The 26,459-nt window shown below is 35.4% G+C and overlaps 3 protein-coding genes across 4 annotated transcripts in view; 1 reads left to right on the top strand and 2 right to left on the bottom strand.

Moving 5' to 3' along the window:
* The window catches only part of LOC127881737 (transcription initiation factor TFIID subunit 10-like), a 98,501-nt gene extending 93,953 nt beyond the window's left edge, over positions 1-4,548 (top strand). Inside the window, exon 3 of the transcript XR_008050233.1 lies at positions 4,448-4,548. The gene's annotated coding sequence lies outside the window, so the exon portion shown is untranslated. The remainder of the gene's footprint in view (positions 1-4,447) is intronic.
* Positions 1-26,459, bottom strand: part of LOC127881738 (60S ribosomal protein L30-like) — a 332,547-nt gene that overhangs the window by 194,341 nt on the left and 111,747 nt on the right. The gene's annotated exons all lie outside the window — the stretch shown is intronic.
* LOC127881733 (centrosomal protein of 41 kDa A-like) overlaps positions 13,286-26,459 on the bottom strand; it is a 51,750-nt gene continuing 38,576 nt past the window's right edge. For both annotated transcript variants that reach the window (XM_052429816.1, XM_052429817.1), the window contains 7 exons: positions 25,717-25,867; positions 23,805-23,947; positions 22,745-22,812; positions 20,638-20,752; positions 19,814-20,002; positions 16,022-16,170; positions 13,286-15,781 (listed from right to left, as the gene is read on the bottom strand). In XM_052429816.1, the coding sequence (XP_052285776.1) occupies positions 16,046-16,170; positions 19,814-20,002; positions 20,638-20,752; positions 22,745-22,812; positions 23,805-23,947; positions 25,717-25,867 (791 nt within the window). In that variant the 3' untranslated portion in view covers positions 13,286-15,781; positions 16,022-16,045. The remainder of the gene's footprint in view (positions 15,782-16,021; positions 16,171-19,813; positions 20,003-20,637; positions 20,753-22,744; positions 22,813-23,804; positions 23,948-25,716; positions 25,868-26,459) is intronic.

Below are 26,459 nucleotides of genomic sequence, written 5' to 3'. Positions count from 1 at the left end.
GGTCACGTGATATTTCACGTAGACTGGTCGCATCAAAATTCAGTTGTATTCATTACTTGATGGGAGGTAAATTCAATAGACTTCACGCCTAAACCCGTCAGATATGACGGCTTCCGCTAGATTTTCAAACCGAATCAAATTGAATTTTACACATCACTGGATACTGAATATTTAACCATGTGCGTATAATCTATATAATGCAGAACTGGATGCGCTTTGAAAACGCATAACGTTTAAATATTAGTGTTTTGAATGTAATATCTGGGTGGCAACTGAGAACTTCTACTGGTGTATGTATGCTGATAATTACTTGAATCATTACCGGTACATGCAACTTTCTTTTAGTCAATACAATAACATGAAACCCAATCTTACAACTATCTTTATAATATTTACAAGGTTAAGGTTCGACTGAGTTCATCTTCAACAAACGCGTTCTTCTAAACAATTCACGAGAGAATGTGTAATTTAAAGAAATAACAACATATTTTTGAGAGTTCCAGTTAAGGTATGGAGTTTTTTTAGAAATAACTATTTAACACGTTTCACCAGACAACAGAAACAGTAGTCGCACTCGAATCGGACGGTTCACATTGCGACCTGTATTGGGAGCATAGTTTAAAAATTCATTTCACGCATCACTGAGCAGTGTTTGGTGTGCACTGCTTATTTACAAAAAAAACGGCATCGTCAGCTAAAAAGTATTTATTGAAATGTCAATTTACGTTTTATTATTGCGTACCGAAAGTCGCATGTTGTATTTGTGTTTTGTTCTGTGAAAATTGGACATAATGCATGTGCGTAAAGTGTCGTCCCAGATTAGTCTGTGCAGTCCGCACAGGCTAATCATAGACGACACTTTCCAATTAAACTAGATTGTCGGTTAAAAGGGACTTCCTTTAAACGAAAAATACCATTAAAGCGGAAAGTGTCGTCTCTGATTAGCCCGTGATGACTGCACAGGCTAATCTGGGACGACACTTTACGCACATGCATTTGCCCGGTTTTCTCATAATAAGACATATTTAAATATTCAATCCGATACGTTACATCTGAGGTCAGGCCATCGAGGTGTGAAGGTACCAAACAACGATATAACTTCCTGTTGACACGTCAGTCAGATCTTTACAGAGACCTGTTCATCGTGGAAAAGCAACAATACAAAAATAAATAAATAAACCAATTATTACTAACGGAAGCATTTGAATGATGTATAGAAGTAAAAATACGTGCATTAAACGAAATTATTTTTTGTTAATCTACAAATGATCCAATGTTGAGCTGAGTCGTGTATTGCGTTTTCCTTTTCAAACAAAACTGTTATGTAACAAAGTGTAATAATAGACTGTACAGTTTTAAATGGTTTTATATAAAGTTGTATGAAAAAAATACGTAACTGCTTCTCGCATTTTGTATGCAGAATATCCGAAAACAAATGCAAAGAACAATCTAACATAACATCAAAAGTAAACAAATGAATAAATACGTTATTTTTCGAAAAGAACATATTTTGCAACAGTGTGCATGTTATACAAGTACCGACAAGTAATTCACTAATTACTTTTAGTCTGCAATAAAAATTGTATTTATTAAATGGCTGTCACGAGACGTTATTGTAGCAAGCCAAAGCGCAAAACGGGATGCATTGATCAGCCTATTGTGTCTATGTCAATCGAAATCACATTTATATTTTCTTGTAATTTCAAAGCCCATTAAAGGAGGCATTAAGAAATAGGCTTGGTGATAAAAGTTCGTTTTGTTATAACTGAAGACAGATTAGAAGAGGGGCTAAACAAAGTGATGTGCTTTACAAACGAATGCAAACCTGATTTGACTTGAAACGTTGAATACGAAGTTAAAATATCATTTAAAACACTCGTTAAAGAAAAAAAGCATCAGATTGAAGATAAGATTTCATCATTTGAAGACAGTATTTAACTCTCTAAAACATGAAAATGTCCTCTCTGTTTAAGAATTCAAATGTAATATATATGCATATCATATAATAAAAGAGTAATAAAAAACACAAAAAACTATCAATCTAGCCCTACCTTGCTGTGTATATCTGTCGCAATGAGGATCACAGTAGCATATTATCATCAGCAATATAGTTACATTATGTATTTTACACTTTAACTATAAGTGCTTGCTTACATATCAATATTGTATGAACGAGTCCCATGTTCACCAAACAATGAATAACTGAAGAAAAGTTATTTTCAATAAAGATTTACAAGCAACCAATGTAATTGAATACTAGTATTACTATTCGTTTGACAAATTCCTAGGTACATATAACGCGACGGGCGAACGGACTGACATTTATACCGCCCTGGTCATTCGTTGGTTAAGGCGCACAACGCCATGTGTTGCCAAAAGCATCGTGGCTTTTGCAACAGGATGACTGGACTAATTCTCAAAATATGTTGCTTTCTGTAACAGATTTCTTGTGATTTCTTAGCTTTTAAAGAGCGCTACTGTTAGATGAAATCAACGCAAGACAGCTAGAGTGAGTCATACAAATGAACATGCGTCCTGTTAATAGTATAATGTAACACACATGTTGCCGCTGATAATTTATTATTTATTTTAACAATCGGGTTAATGGAAATGTAGTAATGAAATAATAACTAACCAAATAATCACATATTGTATCACATAGAAACTGGCTACACAAAGTGAATGTTTGGGTATAAATATATTCACCTATTTGTAGGATAAGTAAATAATGCAGATTAAATGTACCGAAATACATTGTTTATAACGATTTTTTTTCATAAAACAAGCGTGTTATTCATTTTGGTTAACTATATGATTCATATATTCATATACGATGCGTCTCAATACTTTTCGCCATTTTTTACAGCTTATGAAATCATGTGTATTTTAGTATTCCAACGTCTTTCTGTCGTGTGTTTATAAGCTAGTTACCATGTACACAAATTTATTGGCAGACACTGTTCTTGTTATATGTCGCAATTATGTTGGTCAAGCCCCATCTTAACAACTGCGTCGATAAAGCGTGTCTTTGTAAGCAGTAATTGTGCCACTAAATGAAGGATAGATGAAAAACTATGCAGAGACAAATCTTCAACTACAACCTACCATTTTTCAGAAAGATAAATTGTCATGGCAAAAGTGTTATTACGTAAGCCTACCACCTATATTATTTAGCATTATAACATAGACGTGCACAAATTCATATGATCACTTAAACCTACACGACACATTAATCTTACATCATGCAGAAATGCCTTGATCAAATGTGTCGTGTTCTGAGAAAACTGGGCATAATGCATGTGCGTAAAGTGTCGTTCCAGATTAGCCTGTGCAGTCCGCACAGGCTTATCAGGGACGACACTTTCCGCCTAAACTTGATTTTCGATAAGAAGGGACTTCCTTGACACTAAAAATACCATAAAAGCGGAAAGTGTCGTCCCTGATTAGCCTGTGCGGACTGCACAGGTTAATCTGGGACGACACTTTACGCACGTGCATTATGTCCAGTTTTCTCAGAACGCGACTCAAACCGTTGTATAACTTCATTCTTGTAATACGCAGTTCAAAAGGCATCAGTTCCTATAAACAGCGACAGCCTCTCGGGGAAATCAGGGCTGATCGATTCTGATGCACTAATGACGACCTAGCCATCCATCTAATTAACTCTAACTATGAGAAACGTTGCTTTAATAAGCCGGCGTTATTGAGTAGAAAATTTAAAGCAGATCATTGAAATTATAGATGCCAGAGCGCGCTTCCAATCGATCCAGATATGATTGTATATTGCAACAATATAGATAAATGTGGATCAAGGCCCGGTATTGAGCTGTTGGTGAAATATTGCTGGAATTCTGAGACATCGATTACTGTAAGCTATATTGGGCCTTAGTCTGAAAAACGTGTGTGTTGACATGTGCACAGCTGAAGGTATACCACGTTTGTATATACACATCAGTCTGTTGCATATGCATATTTTATACTAGTACAGTACGTATCGTGCGTTCATTGCATTCCAGAACTTAAACTTTATATGAATTCTCATTATCATTTCCATTTACACATGGGAAAGCTACATTTTAATCTTCTCGTTTTCATTTACAGGGATAAACTGCGAGCGAGCTTAACTTTTTCATTTACAATGGGCTAAGCTGCATTGCGAGCTTTATTTTTATGCCCCCCTTCGAAGAAGAGGTGATATATTGCTTTGCACATGTCGGTCGGTCTGTCGGTCGGTCCGACCACCAGGTGGTTTCCGGATGATAACTCAAGAACGCTTGGGGCTAGGATCATGAAACTTCATAGGTACATTGATCATGACTCGCAGATGACCCCTATTGGTTTTGAGGTCACTAGGTCAAAGGTCAAGGTCACGGTGACCCGAAATAGTAAAATGGTTTCCGGATGATAACTCAAGAACGCTTAGGCCTAGGATCATGAAACTTGATAGGTAGATTGATCATGACTCGCAGATGACCCCTATTGATTTTGAGGTCACTAGGTCAAAGGTCAAGGTCACAGTGACCCGAAATAGTAAAATGGTTTCCGGATAATAACTCAAGAACGCTTAGGCATAGGATCAAGAAATTTCGTAGGTAGATTGATAATGGCTGGAAGATGACCCCTATTGATTTTCAGGTCACTAGGTCAAAGGTCAATGTCACGGTTACCCGAAATAGTAAAATGGTTTCCGGATGATAACTCAAGAACGCTTATGCCAAGGATGATGAAACTTCATATGTACATTGATTATGACTCGCAGATGACCCCTATTGATTTTCAGGTCACTAGGTTTAAGGTCAAGGTCACGGTGATCCGAAATAGTAAAATGGTTTCCGGATGATAACTCAAGAAAGCTTATGGCTAGGATCATGAAACTTCATAGGTACATTGATCATGACTGGCAGATGACCCCTATTGATTTTCAGGTCAATAGGTCAAAGGTCAAGGTCACAGTGACAAAATACATATTCACACAATGGCTGTCACTACAACGGAGAGCCCATATGGGGGGCATGCATGTTTTACAAACAGCCCTTGTTTTCATTTACCGTATACAGGGGTAAGCTGCATTGCGACCTTTACTTTTGCTTCTTTACAGAGGTAAGTTGAATTGCGGCCTTATTTTTACGTCTATATTGGGGTAAGCTGTGTTGCGAGCTTTACTCTTTAATATGTACATGTGTAAACTACACTGTGGGCTTTACATTTTCATGTATATCAGGTAAATCTAAGTTGTGAGCGTTACATTTTCATTTATACCAGGTTCAGCTAAATTGTAAGTTTTACTTTTTTCATTTATACAGGGGAAAGCTAAATTGTTATACATGTATTAACTTTGTTTTTTTTTTATACATGGTTAAGCAAAATTGTGATCATAATTTTTTCATTTATACATGGTTACTGTATGCTAAATTTTCAGCGTTACTTATTCATTTCAACAAGGGTTAGGAAAATTATGAGCATTAACTTTTCATTTACACATGGTTAAGCTAAGTTGCGAGCGTTACTTTTTATACAAGGGTAAGCTAAATTGTGAGCGTTATCTTTTCTTTTATATGTGGTTATGCTAAATTGTGAGCATTCGTTTTCCAAGTATACATCGGTTAGCTAAATTGTTAGCTCTTCTTTTCATTTATTCACAGGTAAGCTTCGTCGCTAGCGTTACTTATTCAATTATAAATGGTTAATCTATTTTGTAATAAAGTACGCATAACGCTTGTAAGCAAAATGGGTAAGCAAAATTATTATTTTCGCTGTTTAGTAAATACAAAGGTAAACTAAATTGTTAGCATTCCCTTTTCATTTATACTAACCTAAGCTAAATTTTGACCGATTTCTTTTCATTTATTTACGGTTTGCTATAATGTGAACGTTACTTTTTAATTGATACTAAGGTAAGCTAAATTGTGAGATTTACTTTTTTATTTAAACAATGGTAACTAAATTTGTAGGCGTTAATTTTTCATTGAAACAAGGGTAAGCTAAATTGTTGGCGTTTCTGGTTCATTTATATATGGGTAAGCTAAATTGTGAGCGTTTCTTTTTTATTGAAACATGTGTAAGCTAAATAAGCTAAATTGTGAGCGTTACATTTTCATTGAAAGAAGGCTAAGCTAAAGGGTGAGCGTTTCCTTTTCATTTATACATGGGTAAGCTAAAATGAGAGTTTTTAGTGTTTTACTTTATACAGGGGAAAGCTATATTGTGCGCGTTACTTTTTCAAGTTTACAGTGAGAAACTAAAGTTTCAGCGTTTCGTTTTCATTTTAAGAAGGCTCAGCTAAATTGAGAGCGTTTTCTTTTCATTTAAACAATGGTAAGCTACATTTTGAGCGTTAATTTTTCAACTATACAGTGGAAAGCTTAAATGTGATCGTTTCCTTTTCATTAATACAAGGGTAGGCTAAATTGTGAGCGTTTTGTTTTAATTTATTCAGGGGTAAGCTACATTGTAAGCGTTACTGTTTCATTTATACAAAGGTAAGTTAACTTTTGAGCGTTTCTTTTTCATTTATACAAGAGGATGCTAAATTATGAGCGTTTTGTTTTGATTTCTACAGTGGTAAACTAAATTGTGAGTGTTACGTTTTCATCTATACAAGTGTTAGCTAAATCGTGAACGTTACTGTTTCATTTATACAAGGGTAAGCTAAATTGTGAGCGTTACTTTTTAATTTATACAGGGTAAGCTATGTGTGAGCGTTACTTTTTCAGTTTTTGCAGAGGTAAGCTAAATTGTGAGCGTTACTTTTTCATTTATATATGGTAAAGCTAAATTGTGAGCGTTACTTTTTAATTTAAAGAAGGGTAAGCTATATTTTGAGCGTAACTTATTCATTTGTAGATCTACGAGTGTTAGCTACATTGCAAGGGTTATTTTTCGAATATACTATGGTAAGCTACATTGTGCGCGTTATTCATTTACATATTTCCATTTCACGTTCGAATAACCATAATTTCATTTGATAAATGAAATAAATACATGTAAACATTTAAGTATGACATACATATGCCAGTATTTACCAACTTGATGTATAAGAAGTGATTAGAGGATATCGTAAACGTTATTCGAGTTTCATTCACAAAACTGCCTTTGATGCGACTTCTTTACATGCATTAACATGAATAAACATTTTCAAATCGCTGATGTGTATCTATCGATGTAAAAATGAATTGATATAGATAAATAGGAAACTATGGCGAAAATTAACTTTATCGTTGAACCATTGGCAAAATTTTAGCATTAGTGATAGGTTTTGATTGAAAAAAAAACGAAATGTCTTTTTAACACAATAGTAGGTGATCACTAAAAAGAATCTGTCGTATTTTCACAGATGCATAAGAATTGATATAAACTTTCCAAATTTCTCATGTGTATCTATAGATATTAAGATAAATTTATTACAAAAAAAGGAGTGAAATATGACCTTCCCTGCTAAAACATTTATGGTAGACAGTCGTTACAAGTCGAAGTTACAGTGAAGAATAGCATGAAATTATTTTATTTAATAAAAAGAATGGTACCTACTGAAACATGCATTATTCTAGGTATTATCCATACAATTCACACGAACGACTGTTGTAGAAGACATGTTGAGAATTATTAAACGCATATTTGCAAGTTGAGCACAACGCTTAAAATCGGAATCAAAGATACATATAATTGGTTGTAAACCTGACACCATTTTATAAAAGATTGTGAAACCACGAAGCATGAAATAAATTTCATACGTTTACAGTATAACGTATCTAACTGATATACGATAAAGATCGTGTCCCCACCCCCCATGGACTGAAAGTATATCCATATAGTCATCTTCTTTTTTATCGTGAGTATAATTTGCTTAAGTAACACGAGTTATACCGGTAATTGTTATAGCCATGTATTTAAAATACAAAATTATGCTTTGCGACAATCCGTGGTACATTGGAATATACATTTATAACTACCATCTTAATTATAATATTAAATGTATGTTTAGTATTTGTTTTTTAATCAAATATAAGTAAACAATAACGTGTTTGATGTTTTCTTGTCGATTAAAGACGTCTTCATATCATAAACGTTTCAAATGTAGCTTGACAGTCGGCAACCATTTAATGTAAATCAATTTAAGCTTTTGTCTAAAACAAAAACTTGTTAAGTGAATATCATTTTCGATTAACATGAAAATAAATAATCTTATGATTATGCAATCATTTCGTTTAAATGAACGCATATAATGATGACTCGGATCTACAATGAGTACGTTAAACGTTGTAATTTCATACTCGACAATCGCCCAATTAACTGAAAATATTTTCCTTGTATGATAGAAATGATGTGCACGAACGTGTCTCTGTAAGTACACGTTGTGTCAATAAATGAAGGATAGATGAAAAAACTATGAAAGGAGAGAAATCTTCAACTATAACCTACTATTTTTCAGACAGATAAATCGTAATTTCAAACGTGTGATAACGTAAGCATTATAAAATAGACGTGAACAAAACTCATATCATCACTTAAACGTACACGACACATTAATCTTACATCATGAAGAAATGCCGTAAACCTTATTCGAGTTTCACTCACAGCTGCCTTTGATGCGACTTCTTTACATGTATTTACATGTATATACATTGTCCAAATCGCTCATGTTTATTTATCGATGTAAAAATGCATTGATATAAACTTGGAGACTTTTCTAACGCAACACTTTCTAAACGTAAATATCTCATTTATTAGTTAAGATTTTGATTTAAAATTTTACGTGTGAACATTTGACGATAAAATCATTCATCCTTGATGATCGGACGCATTAGCACGTGGAGTATGTATGGTTTCATCTGTTTGCACGTGAAAATGGTCAAACGTAATATTATTATAAATTTATTTCAATTTCATCATTTAAGGTGGATTCTTACATCAGGATGACACAAAACTAGTTGTTTTAAATGTATGGCTCGTATGAATATTTAAGAGCGCCGCGCATTGTTGCTAATGATTATGTAATTATTTCTTTTAAAGGGGCTTTTTCACAGATTTTGGCATGTTTAGAAGTTTGTCATTAAATGCTTTATATTGATAAATGTAAACATAAGATATAAAAAGCTCCAGTAAAAAAATCAAGAATACAATTTAAAAAATAAAAAAAGGAAACTCTCAGCTTGGCTCGAACCACTGACCTCTGGAGTCCTGGGGTAAAAGTACTAGCCACTTAGACCACTCGGCCATTCTTCCGAATACAAAGTATGATGTATTTTATACTTTATATAAGCAATCCTCGTAGCTTCACAGAATATAACGACAACAACAGAACTCTCCAAATTATTAATTCGTTTCGCGTTGCAACGCTTTATAGTTTTCGGGTTTTTAAATCGCAACAAGATGCATATAATGGTTATTTTAGACCATGGTAAATGCTCTTTCCTCACAAATATCATAACTAAAACGAAAATTTGCGAATCTGAAACAACTTTTGTCAATTTTGTCAAATACCTTAACGTGAAAAGATCCCTTTAAATGAACGCACATAATGATGACTCGGTTAAAAGCGATCTTCAATGCGTCCGTTGAACGGTGTAATTTCATACTCGATAATCGCCCTTTTACCAAAACATATTTTCCTTGCATGATAAAAATGATGTGCACGAACGGTTAGTGAATATCAATATCGATTAAAATGAACATGAATGATCTTATAATGCTCATGATTATATAATTATTTCGTTAAGTCGACACATATAATGATCTTTATATGGTCTGGTGTAGGGAGTAAAAGACATGTTCTTAGCCCGATGAAAACGACGTGCACGAACGTGTTAGGGTATCAAATCATAGCCATGTATCAAGTGTTTGTTTTCTCAAGATAATTCGTATAATTAACATACGCACCTCTCTTATGAAAACCTCTCGAGAAATCAGCGAATCGCAGATTGCAATGTCAATGGCACTAAAGCAGTTGAAGGTGGCGTTGGGACGGCTATTGAGGTAGACCGGTATTGAGCGGTGCACAGCTTGCCTTTTAATATTGTGTTGGTTACCGGTCGTGACTGACTGCCCGCTTATAATGGCTTCTGATCGGCTTAGCGTGGAGGCATATTGTGCGAGGAGAAAATATATTAAATGTGAGTATTGACTGTTAATACGATTATCGAGTTACTGGCGCGTAAACGGCCTATTTGTCCGAACATGGTCCCATCACTAAAGTGGCCTAACGTTGCTAAAACTCTGCGCGCCGCGTCAACGGCTTGTTTATTGATCTTTTTAAATGGAACGAGTTTTGCAAGCAATACATGATCGAGTCCCTTACCTAAAACCCCATTTCAAATAAAAATTCTCTTACAGGGTCGTTTGTCTATAATCGTGTAGGTTTCTTACCCTATTTCTGCCTAGCGCCTAGAAAAAAGGCTTTGGCAAAAGCGTAGACCCAGGGTATGCGCTGTTTGCTTAAAGGAATTTCTGTAAGAAATATTCTAAATATAGAAAAAAATTAATATACTAGACATCCCTTATTTGGGAAATAAATTGATCAAATTAAGAAGGATGGGAGAGTCCACTAGTGTTTAATTTAATTTAAGATACAAAGTTGAATTTTCACTGCAGTATTTAAATTTGTTTGGACCTTTTTTATGCAAGTTTTAGTAGCAGTTGCCAGAATTGTCCCCTGTGGTGAATAACAACAGGTCGAGCAAAAATCTCACGTTTTACTGTGTAAGTACACTTGGAGACTTGTTTGACGCAATACTTTAAAAACTTGAGTATCTCGGTTATGAATAAAGAGTCTGATTTACAAGTGTACGTGTGATCATTTGAATACATTCTGTGCAAGCTAAAGATACAATAATTCGTCCGTGACGATCGGACGCGTAAGCACGTGGGGTATGTATAATTTCATCTTTTGCACGTGGAAAGGCATTGTCGGATACCCACGGCTACTGATTACGCTTCGCGTATCTATCGTCCATCTAGGAATGGCGAGAAACGTAATGTATAGACCTGGGGTGTCCGACGATGGTGGAAATGGTGAAATAAATGACGGACCTGCATGCACCATGCGTCCCTAAATATTCATACGAGTCATATCGGTTGTTGAATTATTTTTATGTTTTCTTGGTATAAGGACCACCATAGAATGATACAATTATGTAAATACATTACATATCGCGTTCCAGCATTTCCACGAGAAAACAGATGGAACTGTACATACCCCACGAGTTAAAGCGTCCGATCGTCACGGATGAATTATTTTTTATCCTGAGCTTGCACAGAATATAGTCAAATGATCACATGCAAAATTTTACTCAAATTCCTTACTCATAATAGAGATATTACAGTTTAAAAAGTGTTGCGTTAGAAAAGTCTCCAAGTGCATTCCGTCAGTTCTTTAAAGAAATCACAGCATCCATGATTCCGTACGGAAAAACATGAGGACGGTGCGATATATGTGATCTGTTTATGAAAATGACATTATTCCAGTCCGCTTCATTTGTATCATAACATCAGACAGTCGTGAAAAATCGTTCTTTTTCTAAAATGACCATTGCTGTCCATGTTCATCATCAACATCATAATCCTCATCATCATCCTCATCAATCCCTTGACCGGTCTGGTCGTTGGGGGGGGGGGGGGTATGAGGGACGACATTACAGAAATCCTCCTCCAGTCAGGTCTGTTGTGTGCTGCTGAGAGTAATTCATCCATGAGAAGGGATGCCCATGCTATTAAAACTTACATAAACTGTATTGATTTGTGTTTCATACTCGTCTGTGTTCATGTCATTGCGTCGAAATCCTAAGGCTTATTTGAAACACCCTGGAGTCCGTTTCCTGGTACTAGAACCAGAACTTGGTGTCTTTGAGGGAGATCTAAAGAACGCTCCCACTGTGGGGATCAAACCCATGACCTCCCGATCATGGTAAGACACATTTAAGTCATACAACAGTTTATCTGCTCACACATTTGCTGTTAACTGATTTACGATTACTAAACTCATATACTTACAACACTTAACTCTTTCAGTGCTGGAACCGAATTTTGAAGGCTTTTGCAAACAGTTTGCTATTCTGATAGTATTCTTTGAAAAAAAAAATCGAAGAACATGCTAATTTTAGAAATTCAGCAGACGACATTTTAGCAGACGACAAATTTCCCGGCATGCAAAGGGTTAATGACAACTTGACATTACATGAATGAGAGTTACGAGCAGTGCCGGATTAGAACTCAGGAGGCCCATAGGCAGTAGAACTTTTTGGGCCCACGCCCCATGCCCTACTAGAGCGCCAGTGCCCAGTCGTTTACACTCATTTAAATGATCCTGCCAGTGCGAAGGCTGGCAAGGCATGAAATGTGACATTGTGCTTTTATAGGTATAAACTGTTATTTGAATACCGTAATGCTAATATGACATTATAAATTATTAGATTAAACATTTAATAAAACAATCACTGTAGTATGTATATACGTATTTAATTTTTTCGTCACGTTCTCATGGGGCCACTAAAAGTAGCAGGCCCATAGGCAGTTGCATACAGAGCTCTAGATAAGGATTAAGTCTAAAGGGTATTTTACCCCCCTGGTATTACTGTTAAAGCGTATTTTACTCCTTTGTTTCAGCCATTAAGGTTATTTAGGAATATTGAGGGGTATTTTCCATTTCCATAGAATACTGACATTGATAATGCATGACATGTTTAATCTAGAAATGTTATTATTTGTTATGAATATTAATACATGCAAACAGAATATATTTAAAATGATGATAGAACGATCATGATAGGGGCCCGCGGTCGCTTTAAACGTCCCTTTTTTGATCCACAAACATGATGTGCCGCCATTTTTATTACACGCTTATGTTGATCGACTTACTTTTGATTCAAAGGTTTACTTACACTTAAAAAATTAGCTGGATTATTGGTGAAACCGGTTACGCACTTTAATCGATTACAATTACGTACCAAGATTTGTATTGCGTAATGTTACGTACTGGGCCGATTTTTAATGCGTTTTTGTTATTTTTTCAATGCGTAAATACGCAGATACGCATCTTATCTGGAGCTCTGGTTGCATACTCTGCCTAACGGGTTATTCGGGCCTGGGTACGTGGAATGACATATGATTTGATGAAAAATCCCCAATCGAGCCCGCTATCTTTAAATGTGCAGTCCTGCGCGCTACCAACTGAGAAAGCCGGTCCGATGTCAGTACAAAAGATTCAAACAGAACGCATGGAAAGGTTTACTGCAACATGGTATGAGCGTTTTGAATTTAACGGATAGGGGAACAAAAGACAATGGCAAAAACGTTTAGTTGAACAGGTATTTTATTTGTTTTATGACAAAAACATGTACAAACTTTTATATTCAAAGCACATTGTGGGAAAATAGAGTTTGAACACAAAACACTGAGCAGAATAATACTTGGTGGTCTCTCATAGGTCGATTATTGTATTCAAAAATGATAAAATATAGGCCATGATTTGGAAATAGTATAACTTTTCATGAAAATACTAGCCAGTAAAAATTCATCACGTTACTTCAAAATATTCTTATAACAATTTATGTTAATATTTTAATCAATGGTTTTACACACTTACAAAACGGACACTAGTAATTTTGTGTTAGTCAAGAGGTATTTGCCATACTTAATAATAATAAATAGTTATATTTTGATTATATATTGCCTCCTTCGGATTACAACTGATACAGAAGTGGATCTGAACCAGGGGCCTTTTCAAATGTCACCAACATCTTTACATACACCATACATGCACACACATCATATATAACAATCATAAATCTTTTTTGATCAACAGAACATTTCTCACATATAAATCTTGATCAACTCTACATTTCTCACATCCATAGCCAGTATTAATTAAAGCCTAAGCCTATGCAGGCTGTACCCATTGATTTTCCATTAAACATCAAAAGTGAAAGTCTTTCCTGGCAAGATCCCATAATCCATATATTCCGCCACCAGATGTTACAGGAAAATCATTATAACCTCAAGAAGAGAATGTTCCTCGCCGGAATGTGGTGAAAACAACAAAAACAAAATAATAATCCATAGCTTAAGAAAGGACACAGAAAAAAATTGATGCAACATATGTGTGGTAATAAATTACCAAAGGCAAGCCTAGGTCACATGACTGGAAATGTGCTGGAGCCCACCCATTGGACGATTTTATTTTAAGGGTTTGAAAACTAGCCCCATTTCATCAGTTGTTTGAGTTGAATTAAATAATCATAATATCAAAATTGGATCAAATATTTCTCTAATAACATTTGTGGAATACTGGTATGGTATTGTAATACACATACAATATTTTCTTGTTCTTAAAAGTGGGTGTAATTGCAAATTATATAATGCTTATGATATAAACAAATAATACTACATATAAAACACAGAAACATAAATAAATATTAATACATAAATTTACAAATAAATACATTATTGTTAGACCTCACAAGTAAAATATGTTCTTTCCCATTACTTAAGTTAGTCTACCATGGACAAAATCATAGAATTGATACATTGGAACATTTAAATTAACTAAAATAAAGTATTTAACAGTTAATATGAAGATTGTAAAAAACAACACCCTTTTGTTCCAGAATTGTATATACATAAATAATCTGCCATTCCTTTTTTGAAAATAAGATATTAATTCATCAATTAAACACACTGCTAAACATTAAACAGGACTTTTCATAAATCTGCTCCAATAAAATAAAACAGAGAGTATCACGGTACAAGTCCGAAAGTGTGGAATACTGCACTGAAAAAAATTGGCTACACCAGGGGTTTTCCAAGAAATATAACACATGCACAAAGTATTAAAACATGAAGCACAAGGATGATGGAGAAGAAATGGTATGGTACGGGATGGAGAAGAAATGGTATGGTACGGGATGGAGAAGAAATGGTATGGTACAGTTTGAGTCAGTAATTTTTTCATACAATGATACAGTAACGTTGTGCTTTAGTCACATTAACAAGTGCAGCAGTCAATCACCAGTCATACTGCCACCAGCATTCTTGACTCGCAGGCAGTAAAGGCATACTGATATGGATTGCAAAAGGATAGCCTGTGCAGAAATTTGTATTTACTAAACAAAAACACAAAAGTTCTTTTTTTTTGTTTACATTGTGCACAGTGTTATCACCACACTTAAAATACTGTTGAATTAATAAAAAAGGTCAATATAGTCAAGAAGCATATGTTTCTCAATTGACCCAGTAGTATTATTAACAAGAGCACCGCATAATGGGTGCCAACCCTCGGCTGCGGGTGCATTTTTAATAAATGAATGCTTGTAATTTTTTTTTCCATAATTTTTTTTTTAGGTCACAGTGACTTTGACCTTTGACCTAGAGAACCAAAAATGGGTGTGGTGTGTAGAACTCATCAAGGTGCAGCTAATATGAAGTTTCAAGGTTGAAGATGGAAACACTTTGATTTTAGAGCCAATATTCAAAACCTTGACAAAATGTTAAGGTTTTTGCACGACGCAGACTACGACAAGCTGGCTATGACAATACCTTGGGTTTTCTCTAAAAACAGCCGAGCTAAAAATTGAAAAATACTAAATGTTTATTTTTTATAATCTCATTCAACCAACCATTGTTTTTAATATAATACTATTCAACCCATAGCATGTCATTGCCTCAATTAATAATATTTTGATAGCACAAAATTATTCATCTGTATTACAACATAATTCTTGAAGGGAGACAATTGTGTATCACAGTCACGTATTCCAATGCAGAAGTTTTCTCCCTTGAATGATGATGTGATCTGCAAAAAAGAAGTCTGCATTCAACACGCTTTATTAAGACTTATCTGCAGATTTATGTTTGTGACAATGAAATAACTAGTTTTCAAGTTTAAAGCCTTCATCTTTATCCTAAAATACTTATGAGCAGCAAACAGCATAAAGCATAACAGCCCGTGCGTTACTTCCAGAGTGTTCTGGTTTTATGCTGGATGCTTCTGAGCGTGAACGTGTTATACTTATAGACTGGTTAAATTGTTTACCCTATAATTCTAAAGATGAAAGTATCAAGGTTTAAAAGGTGTCTGATGGGAGGCTCTTCCAGTCGCCACGGTTTGTGAAGGCTTCGTGCTACGAGCAGTGGAGAAATTGCTCATCCTACTAGAGGCTGTACTGGCCTTTGATAATCGACCTGAAATTTGAAATGTAGGCGTATTAGCCTTGTTCTGTGAAAACAAGATTTTATGCATGTGCATAAAGTGTGGTCCTACATTAGCTAGTGTAGTCTACACACGCTAATCAAGGACAACACTATTTGCTTAAACTGGGTTTCCACTGAGAAAAGATTAAAAAAATCCACAAAAGTGGAAAGTGGCGTCCCTTATCGGCCTATGCAGACTGCACAGGCTAATCAGGAACAACACTTGACACGCATGAATTAATCCCAGTTTTCCCTGAACAAGGCTCGTTTATACACTGAGAAACAACATTGTGATGAATTCTACTGGATAAGACAGACAGTTTATTCAAGACTTGTACATAGTACATTGTCTAAACACATACATTTACAAAGAATATGTCAACATGCTAAGACATTGTCATTTCCACATTTTTAGAAAAATGAAAAAAAAAATATGAACAAGAGGCCCATGAGGGCCTAAATCGCTCTACTAGCTCGAATCAATAGGGCTCAAGTCCTTGATAATATCATGAAAAATGTGAGTAGGTTTAAATAGACAGACCCAAAATGGAAAATTTTTCGCATAAACAAGAAGAAACATAAAATTTAAACTTCAAATGGCTCCTTTTCAACATTAAGTTGGACAAATTTTCTTCACTCTAAATGGGGTTCTGGCCCTTGACGATATAAAACATCCGTTGAAGTTTCAAAAAGATAGAGCTTTATATGTAAACAAACAATAAATGTGTTTGTCGGACACCCCTTCTGCGCCGCTTTGATTTTTTTTGTTTGAACTTTGACCTTGAAGGATGACCTTGACATTGACCTTTCACCACTCAAAATGTGCAGCTTCATTAGATACACATGCATGCCAAATATGAAGTTGCTATCTTCAATATTGCAAAAGTTATGGCAAAATGTTTAAGATTTTCTTTTTTTTATCAAATTCAAGGGGAGATAATTCTGGTCTTCTAACTCCGATATTGCTCATTTTAAATAGGGTTTGACTCATCATTCAGACAAAGACACTGTGCAAGTTGGGAAAGGATTGGATGAAAACTGTGGACTTAATTGCGTAAACAAGCCTTATTTCACAACTTTCTCAAATTCAAGGGGAGATAATTCTGGACTTTTTACTCTGATGTAACCCATTTTCAATAGGGTTTGAGTCCTCATTAATATAAAGACACTGAACAAATTTGAAAAAAATCGGATGAAAACTGTGGACTTTATTGCGTAAACAAGCCTTATTTCAAAATTTTCTCAAATTCAAGGGGAGATAATTCTGGACTTTTTACTTTGATGCAACTCATTTTCAATAGGGTTCGAGTCCTATTAATATACAGACACTGAACAAGTTTGAAAAGAATCAAAAGAAAACTGTGGACTTTATCGCGTAAACAAGAAAAAGTCTAACGCACGCACAGACGGACGACGGAAACCACGCCATGACATAAGCTCTTCAGGCCTTCGGCCAGTAGAGCTTAAAATCAACAGGTAGGAAAAAGTTTTTTATTATAAGAACAGCTTTAAATATTTTTTATTACATATTATATAATATTACGTATTACGTATAATATTATAACGCTTTTTATAAACTAAATGGGCTGATTGTATGATTGTAGGACAATCTCATTACATAGTTGGATGTCAATCACTTGTTTTATACATCTTTTGTCATGGAAACAATAAAAATCATGACTTCTCGGCATACACACACACATAATCAACCATGCCAAAATAAACAAACAACATTGTTTAAAACCATTAAACAACAAAGATTTTTAATAGTTAAGTGGAGCTTGTTCACAAATGTAATTAATTACTCAACAGTTTTTTGTCAGCCATGTTAAAGGGAATTTTTCACGTTTTGGATAATTTACAAAATTTGAAAAAATTGTTCCAGATTCGCAAATTTGTGTTGCATTTGATATTTGACAGGAAACAGTAATATTAAACATTTACCATGCTCTAAAATATTCTTTATATGCAGCTTTTGGTGATTTAAAAACCTAAAAATTATCAAGTGTTACAAAGGCAGAACGATAGAATAATTTAAAGAGTTCTGTGTTCTGTTGTTAACGTTGTATTTTACGAGGATTGCTTATATAATACAGCACTAACTGCATAAGCATGAATGGCCGAGTGGTTCCGGTGGTAGGCTTTTACTCCAGGGTCAGTGGTTCGAGTCCAGTTAAGGATTACTTTTTTTGTTGTTTGACTTCATTCTTGTTCTTACTTGAGCTATTTACTTCCTATCTTAACATGTATCAATTTAAAGCATTTAATGGCAAACTTCCATACATGCAAAAAATCTTTGAAAAGGTTCCTTTAAAAAAACAATAACTCAGAAATGCTTGGATCAGTGGGCATGAAGAAAGTGTCTTGTATATTTCCACTTGACAGTATTAATGATATATGATGGCATTCAATGACATAATGATATTATTCAATGACATATGGCGGTATTTGGTGACATTTATTACATTATTCAATTACATATTTCAAGTTTCATTTAAATTGCTAAAAAATGTGAATAAAGTTTGCTCGGCACACTCATAACATCTTATGCAGACAAACAACCCGACCGACTGACTAAAATATTCCCCCTTTCAACTTCAGGGATATAACTAGCCCTCTTATGACAACATGAGGTATCTACTTCCAGAGCTTTTGAAATATACAGTTGCTGTGGTGTATTTTATGGACATTTTGTCCATCTTACAACTGGGCGGTAACTGGTTCAATCCTCACTGCGAGATTGTTTCGTTAAATCTCCCACACACCAATTACTGGTTCTCGCGAGAAAACATACTCAAGAGTATTTTCAATAAGCCTGAGCAGTGATTTTTTTGTTCGAATTTGGGTCCCATTTGGGGGACCCATTCCCAAAGGAAAAAAGTATCTATTTTACCCAAATGGGACCTAAACAAGAGATGTGTTTGTCAGAAACACAATGCCCCCTATTGCGCCACTTTGAAATAAAATTTCAATGTATCATTTGGCAGGTTTAGAAATTATCTCCCTTTTAAAGCTTATTACTTCCCTTGGATTGTATTTTTGACTTTTGACCTTGAAGGATAACCTTGACCTTTCACCACTCAAAATGTGAAGCTTCATGAGATGCACATGCATGTAAAATATAAAGTTGCTATCTTCAATATTGCAAAAGTTATGGCCAATGTTAAAGTTTTCGGACGGACGCACAGACTGACAGACGGACTGACGGACAGCTCAACTGCTATATGCCATCCTAGCGGGGGCATAAAAATCCCAATTGAAGGTTTCCACAAATAATATATATATTTTAATAAGTCTTAACATGTCATTCATCTTCAAATTCAGCTCTAAAAGTTGAACCTTGGAGAATATAATATTGAAATCAATGTTATCATCAATTTTAAAGTATTCATAAGCATAAAATCAAACAAATTAATTCCCAATTTTAGTCAAAATGCCATATTTCCCAATTGAAAGGGACCCGGCCCAATTCCCAAAATTGTGAAAAAAACACTGCTGAGGCTTTACATGCAAATGAGCAAAAATAGTTGTAAACTATCTTCCAGAGCTTTTATCACAGAGAGCATTATCCGAGAGTGTTTTCAATAAGCCTGAGGCTTTACATGCAATTGAGCTAAAATAGTTGTTAACTTACTTCCAGAGCTTTTATCACAGAGAGCATTATCCAGATAGATGCCAATCTTCTCCAGGTCCTCCATTGTGAACTTCTCTCTGTTGGCGGACTCGTATGTACGATTTGGTTGCCGGGGGGTCTCCGTCACAGCCACTGGTGGGTGACCGGTAAACAAGCCCTCGGGGAATATCTTGTAGGCAACCTTCATTCCTGGAGAGTTCAGAGTATTACAGATTCTGTAGTTTTGACATTTGTTTAGCCTAGACATGTTTTGTTTTATTTGATTTTCATGGAAACATATGTTAAACACTGGCAGAGCATTTCTATCATAAAAGCAAGATAATATACTGGTTAAGACCAATGACAAAAAGGTTATTGCATCTAACTCTCCAACACTTGAGACTTTTACAGTTTAATACCAGTATTATATCAGTGATTTAGAATTTACATATCGCCTAGTTTATGATTACATGTATCAACTTTGAGCGAGAAATTCAAAGGACATAAATGAGCCCACTTTTTGTTCTGTAGATACTTTATAACTATCATTTAACACAGCACCAAGTCACAAATATTTTAATTTCAACTTGGAAATGCTGGACCTCTTGTAGTTGTCTACTGGTAGAGCAGACTCAAAAGCATCTAATACATTTCTAGGTACCATTTAAATAAGTTCTTGTAATAAAAACTCATAAGCCAATTGAGATTCATTTAAGATTTTGCCTTTCAAACCAACGTAAAAGCGTGAACAGGCGATCATAAAAGCTCAAAATGTTGCATGTTGTGCTCAGGTGAGATCAAAATCAGCCACCAAAGTTTCAAAAAAAGCCCCCAAGTAAGCTTACCTCCTGAGAGAAGGAAGATGTTGTCATATCCTCTCTGGACTAGAGTGGAGACACAATTGGGGGCAAGTTGCTCTGTCTCGTCGTACACTATGATGATCTTCCCGGGTTGATTTCTCTAGTACACGGTCAAGGAACTTACCACAGTGCATAGACATTCTCATTAAAAATATTGGTTGAAAACACTTACTTCACACTGACATTGTATGTATGTATTTATTTGACCTTGCAGTCAAGGATAACCCATGAAAGTGCACGCACTTATTTCCAATGGGGTCCTCTGGTTTTGCTGAAGAGACAACAAGCAGAAGAGACAGTATTGGGATACAAGGAATCCGGGTGCGATACCCTAGCTCTTTGCGAATAGATCCCTTGGTTCTTTTACGTGCTCAGTGTATAGCACCGATACACGCGAGAATTACCTGAGTTTCATACCAGTACATCTCTAGTTGGGTGGGAAACACTTGAAGCATTTCTGAAATTTCCAGTGCCCCGGCCAGGAATTGAACCGGGAACCTCTGGAATGTTAGACGAGAGTGTTACCACTTGACCACCGCACCACCCTTTACCACTTAGATACGTATTTTGAAGTGTTTGTATTCCCTTAGAAAGATCTTTCTTACTAGATTCAATTTTTAAAGGCTTCATTTCCCACCCTTAGTTATTGATGAGCAGCAAACAGCATAAAACCTAAACAACCTGCTAGTTACTCGCAGGCTGTACTGCTAGTTACTCACAGGCTGTTCTGGTTTTATGCTGTTTGCACATAGCCATTTTTACTTTGCTTCTGAATGGGAAAGCGTTAAATAATGAATATCATAAGTAATATTACTCAGCCAAATTCTGCTTATATTGGTTATTTGATGGGTATTTATGAAGGAAAATATTTTAGACACATACATTTTTTTTTAGCCAAATTGGTCTGTTTGCAGCCATTGGCTTATTTTGTGAATGACAGAAAGTAAGGCTTGATTGGTCATTGTCGGCTCAGGTACTACTTACATGTACCCCAGGTACATTTAAGTACACTTACAGGTACCGGGTACGCTTTAGTATATTTACCGTACCCGGGAATTTTTACACTAAATCGGTCGTTGTCGTCTATTTTTGTTTAAAATTAATTATGTTCAAATTTATGTCAATTTTCTGTTAAATGGCCTCTATTATCCGAACTCATACCCAAAAAGCATATGTTGATGCAGTTTTTGTAAAAGAGATTTCTTTAAGATAAACAATATCGTTTAACGGTAATCGGTAGCGCGTTTTACGATATGAGATTTTGGGCGAGAATACAACTCGGGTACAGTCTAATAACGACCGGGTACGTTTAAGTATATTTACCGTACCCAGGGTACATGTAAGTATACTTAAGAGTACCCGGGGTACATTTAAGTAATACCTGAGCCGACAATGACCAATCGAGCGAAAGTAAGCCCAGGCATGTATTATTTTACGAACTTGAATATTATATAAATCAATGAAAGTATCCCACCATTTTTGTGTGTGATCAAGTCAAAACTCGCGATACTCATTCTCCAGTGATTTTTTTTGTCCAAATATAGAAACTGTTTGTGTGAATTATGTACGCTTAAAGACACCACCAAGATCAGGAGGTTTATGTTCAAGATATATTTATATTATTGAGTATGACGAAAGATGAAGATAAACAACCGGGAAAATAAGATTGCCAAGATTCATACCAAGAGTTGGAAAGGCTTAAAAAATCAACAATAGTTTAAACATTACATGAATCTTTAAAATAAGTAATTTAGTGAATTTATTATTAACTTTCTAGCTGCACAAACTACACAACAACGATGTTCCATGGTTTGCAAATCTTACCAATCATCAAGTTCTTGCCACAGGTGTTGAGCCCGTGACAAATTCACTGAAACCGTGACAAATTCACTGAAACACTATCAATATGTCATAAAACAACATTTTTCAACTCTTTGACGCACAGAACATATATTATTGCAGAATTTTGTTTGTCAAAGTGATGAAAAATGTTGTTTTATGACATATTGATAGTGTTTCAGTGAATTTGTCACAGGCTCAACACCTGTGGTTCTTTAATGCCATAAACAAATGCAATGTTATCAAAGGATACGAATGCCAACATGTCTTTCGTTTCATAGTTACAGGCTCTTGACAACATGGCTGATGGATAATTTTTCGCTGAAATGCACAAAAGTACGATCTCATGATCTATAGCATATGAAGAAAACAATAGATTACTGCAACGTACTTAACATCAGTCAAGACATATGCATTCCCCCTTTTCACAAATGTTTGTAACCCTTATGCATGTTTAAATGATGGTAATAAGAAACTATTTCACTTTAATTAATATTTGTGGTCTGCAACTTAAAAAAAATCAAGTTTATAATAAAAAAACTGTTAGAAACAGAGATTATAAAATTTAAACTTGTGTTGACATGACAATATGAGTTTATAGAAAGCACAACTGGATTCTGACTGTGACACTGGGAGTTTATAACAAGCCCCACTGGATTCAGTTAATGTGACAATGGGAGTTTATAAAACCCCACTTGAGTATGTGACACTGGGGGTTTATAACTAACCCCTCTGTATTCTGATGTAATAATAGGAGTTTATAACAAGCCCCAATGCATTCTGAGGATGCAACAATTGGTGTTTATAACATGCACCACTGGATTCTGATGATGTGACAAATGGAGTTTATAACAAGCTCCACTGAATTCTGATGTTGTGAAAAATGGAGTTTATAAAAAGCCCCACTGGGTTTTGATGAAGTGACAAATGGAGTTTATAACAAGCTCACTTGATTCTGATGATGTGACAAATGGAGTTTATAACAAGCCCCACAGGATTCTGATGATGTGACAAGAGGAGTTTATAACAAGTAATACTGGATTCTGATGATGTGACACTGGGAGTTTATAACAAGCCCCACTGGATTCTGATGATGTGACAATGGGAATCTATAACAAGCCCCACAGGATTCTGATGACCTGACAATGGGAGTCTATAACAAGCCCAACTGGATTCTGATGACATGACAATGGGAGTCTATAACAAGCCCAACCAGATTCTGATGATGTGACAATCGGAGTCTATAACAAAGCCTACTAGATTCTGATGATGTGACAATGGGTGTTTATAACAAGCCCAACTGGAGTTTGTACCTGTGATGATGTGACACTGGTCAAAGCTGTCCTTGTCTCTAATGTCCAGAAGCAAGTAGGGACACCCATCCAGCACCTTCCTCTCCAGGGAACCGTTGTTCTGGGCTCGGTTCCTGTCCAGCTCTCCTTCACCTTTTATCACACTGAAATGGGAACCAGACTACAATATAATAAAATATGTTCTGTTAATTTGAGCCGCGTAGGAAAAATGGAACATATTGCATGTACATTAAGTTCAGTCCCATAATAGCATGTGCAGTACACACAGGTTAATCAGTGACAACATTTCCCGCTTTTATGGTATTTTTTCTCTTCTTAGCTAAAATCCAGTTTGGGTAAAAGTGCCATCCCTTATTAGCCTGTGCAGACTGCACAAGCTTATCTGGAATGACACTTTACCCACATGCATTAAGTCCCATTTTCCCTGAGCGCAGCTCATTTGTTTCTTTGCCTAATTCAGCAGCTTTTCAGTTACCGGTATATCATAACGTTGAGTTAACCTACTGACTTATCATGGGTAAGCAGGTTTACCAGTACAAATAACACATATGTATGAGACGTGCTCTGTGAAAAGGGGGGATAATGCATGTGGCTAAAGTGAAACTTTCCGCTTTTATGATATTTTTCGTTTCAAGACAGTTTCTTCTTAGCAAAAAACAAGATTAGGTGGAAAGTGTTGTCCCTGATTAGCCTGTGCAGACTTCACAGGCTTATATGGGATGACACTTTACACACATGCATTAAACCCCCTTTTCACAGATAGAGGCTCACATGCAAGTAACTGACACCTGGGTTAATTGGATCAAAGGTATGGGAAGAATGACAATAGAAACAATTCAATGTCATGCGTGTGAGCCAGGATTTGAACCCACGATCCTTGAATTTGTGGTTCAGCCCTAACTAGTTTACATTAGTAACATAAGATTAAGCTTTGAAAGTAGGGTATCCAAAATATGATGTTTTCAATTCGATAAATTTTTGGATATTCAAGTACACAAATCATATATGTGCACAATATGACACTAACGGTTTGATCAGTTTTGCTGACATCTGCTTTACAAATTCATGCTGTGTATCTGACATTACTTTATCAGTGATAAAAAATTCCCATTTCATAATCTTATAGAAAATATGCCTGAACTTAAATAGTCATGGACCAGTTAAGATTTTCATAATTAATGTACATGTACATCACTTTAAAGAGACTTGTTAACACAGTTTCGTTTAAAAAATAAATATCATTAAATGAATTGACAAACAAAACTGCACTATTTGAGATAGTTTTAAAATAATTATCATTGCAAAGAAAAAAAAAAGAAACAAATATGTCTGCTCTGCGACTCAAACCCAGGACCACAACACAACAGAATTTTGAATTTGAATGGTAATTAAAACATGCTGTCGGTAATTCTGTTTTTTTTGCTAAAATATTGATGAAATGTTACAAAGTGTTATAAAGGCTTACTTTTTTTTCTGATTTTGATTAATTATTAACAATGAACAAATATATATTTTTAGAATTTTTCTGAGTCACAAGTGTTATTTTGCTTATTTGAATATAATGCATATATTCCTTCATGTAGCTATGACATTTGGTTTGAAAATTGTTATTATACCAAACTTAGATCAAATCTCTTTGAATAATACACTCAAAAATGTTAACTCTCCCTCTCAGAGGAAAAGTGAAAGTGGCTATATCCAACCAGAATAACATAAGGACAGCCTATAAGCGACTCGCAGGCTGTTCAGGTTTTATGCTCTTTGCTGCTCATCAGTGTGTTTAAAGTTGGAAATGACGCCCTTTCAGACTTGAAAATAGCAAGAAAGATCTTAAATAAAGTTTAAATTTGATGGGACTGCAAATGTGTCAAAGTGCATATCAGAGTAGTAAAGGTTTAAAAACTTAACTGACCCCTGCAAAGTAGATCTGTTGGTTGCCATGGGGGCGGGTGCCCCAAAGTCCCCTTCTGTAAGGGCCAGGGACGGGGCAGGTGATCTGTCCCCTCCCCCACGCTGGATCCTATATACCTCATCATCAGCTGTGTCCGGGCGCTCTGAACCATCTGAAACAGGTTTTAATCCATTTATGCCTAGTGGACTCTTCCATCCTTTTAAATTGGATAATTTATCTCCAAAATTAGGGATGTCTAGTATATTTATTTCTATATTTAGAATATTTCTCTAACAGAAATTTCATTAAGCAAACAGAGCAGACCCTGATGAGACGCCGCATCATGCGGCGTCTTATCAGGGTCTACGCTGTTTACCAAGGCCTTTTTTCTAGATGCTAGGCATTAATGGGTTAATAATGAATTTGCAATTTGTTTGACTATATGCTATGGAATTCATAAGCATTGCTACTAACCCTTTCCCACTTAAAAGCAAAGTGAAAATGGCTACATGCAATCAGCATAAAACTAGAACAGCCTGCAAGTAACTCACAGGCTGTTCAGGTTTTATGCTGTTTGCTACTCACTAGAACCTTATGGTTAAAAAGAAAGCCTTTAAACCTTCAATCTATCCTCAAAAAGTTCTTGAATATAATTTGATTTTCTAGTGGACTGCAAAGTATCAAAATGTGAATCTGGAAGGTAAAGGGCTAAATGTATAGTCTGTTACATATCATTGACAGAGAATGAATGTATTTTCCCACCA

The sequence above is a fragment of the Dreissena polymorpha genome, chromosome 5 (assembly GCF_020536995.1).
Source record: "Dreissena polymorpha isolate Duluth1 chromosome 5, UMN_Dpol_1.0, whole genome shotgun sequence".
NCBI lineage: Eukaryota > Metazoa > Mollusca > Bivalvia > Myida > Dreissenidae > Dreissena > Dreissena polymorpha.
Note: the sequence above shows the minus strand (reverse complement) of the source record. Positions and strands in the feature narration are given on the sequence as shown.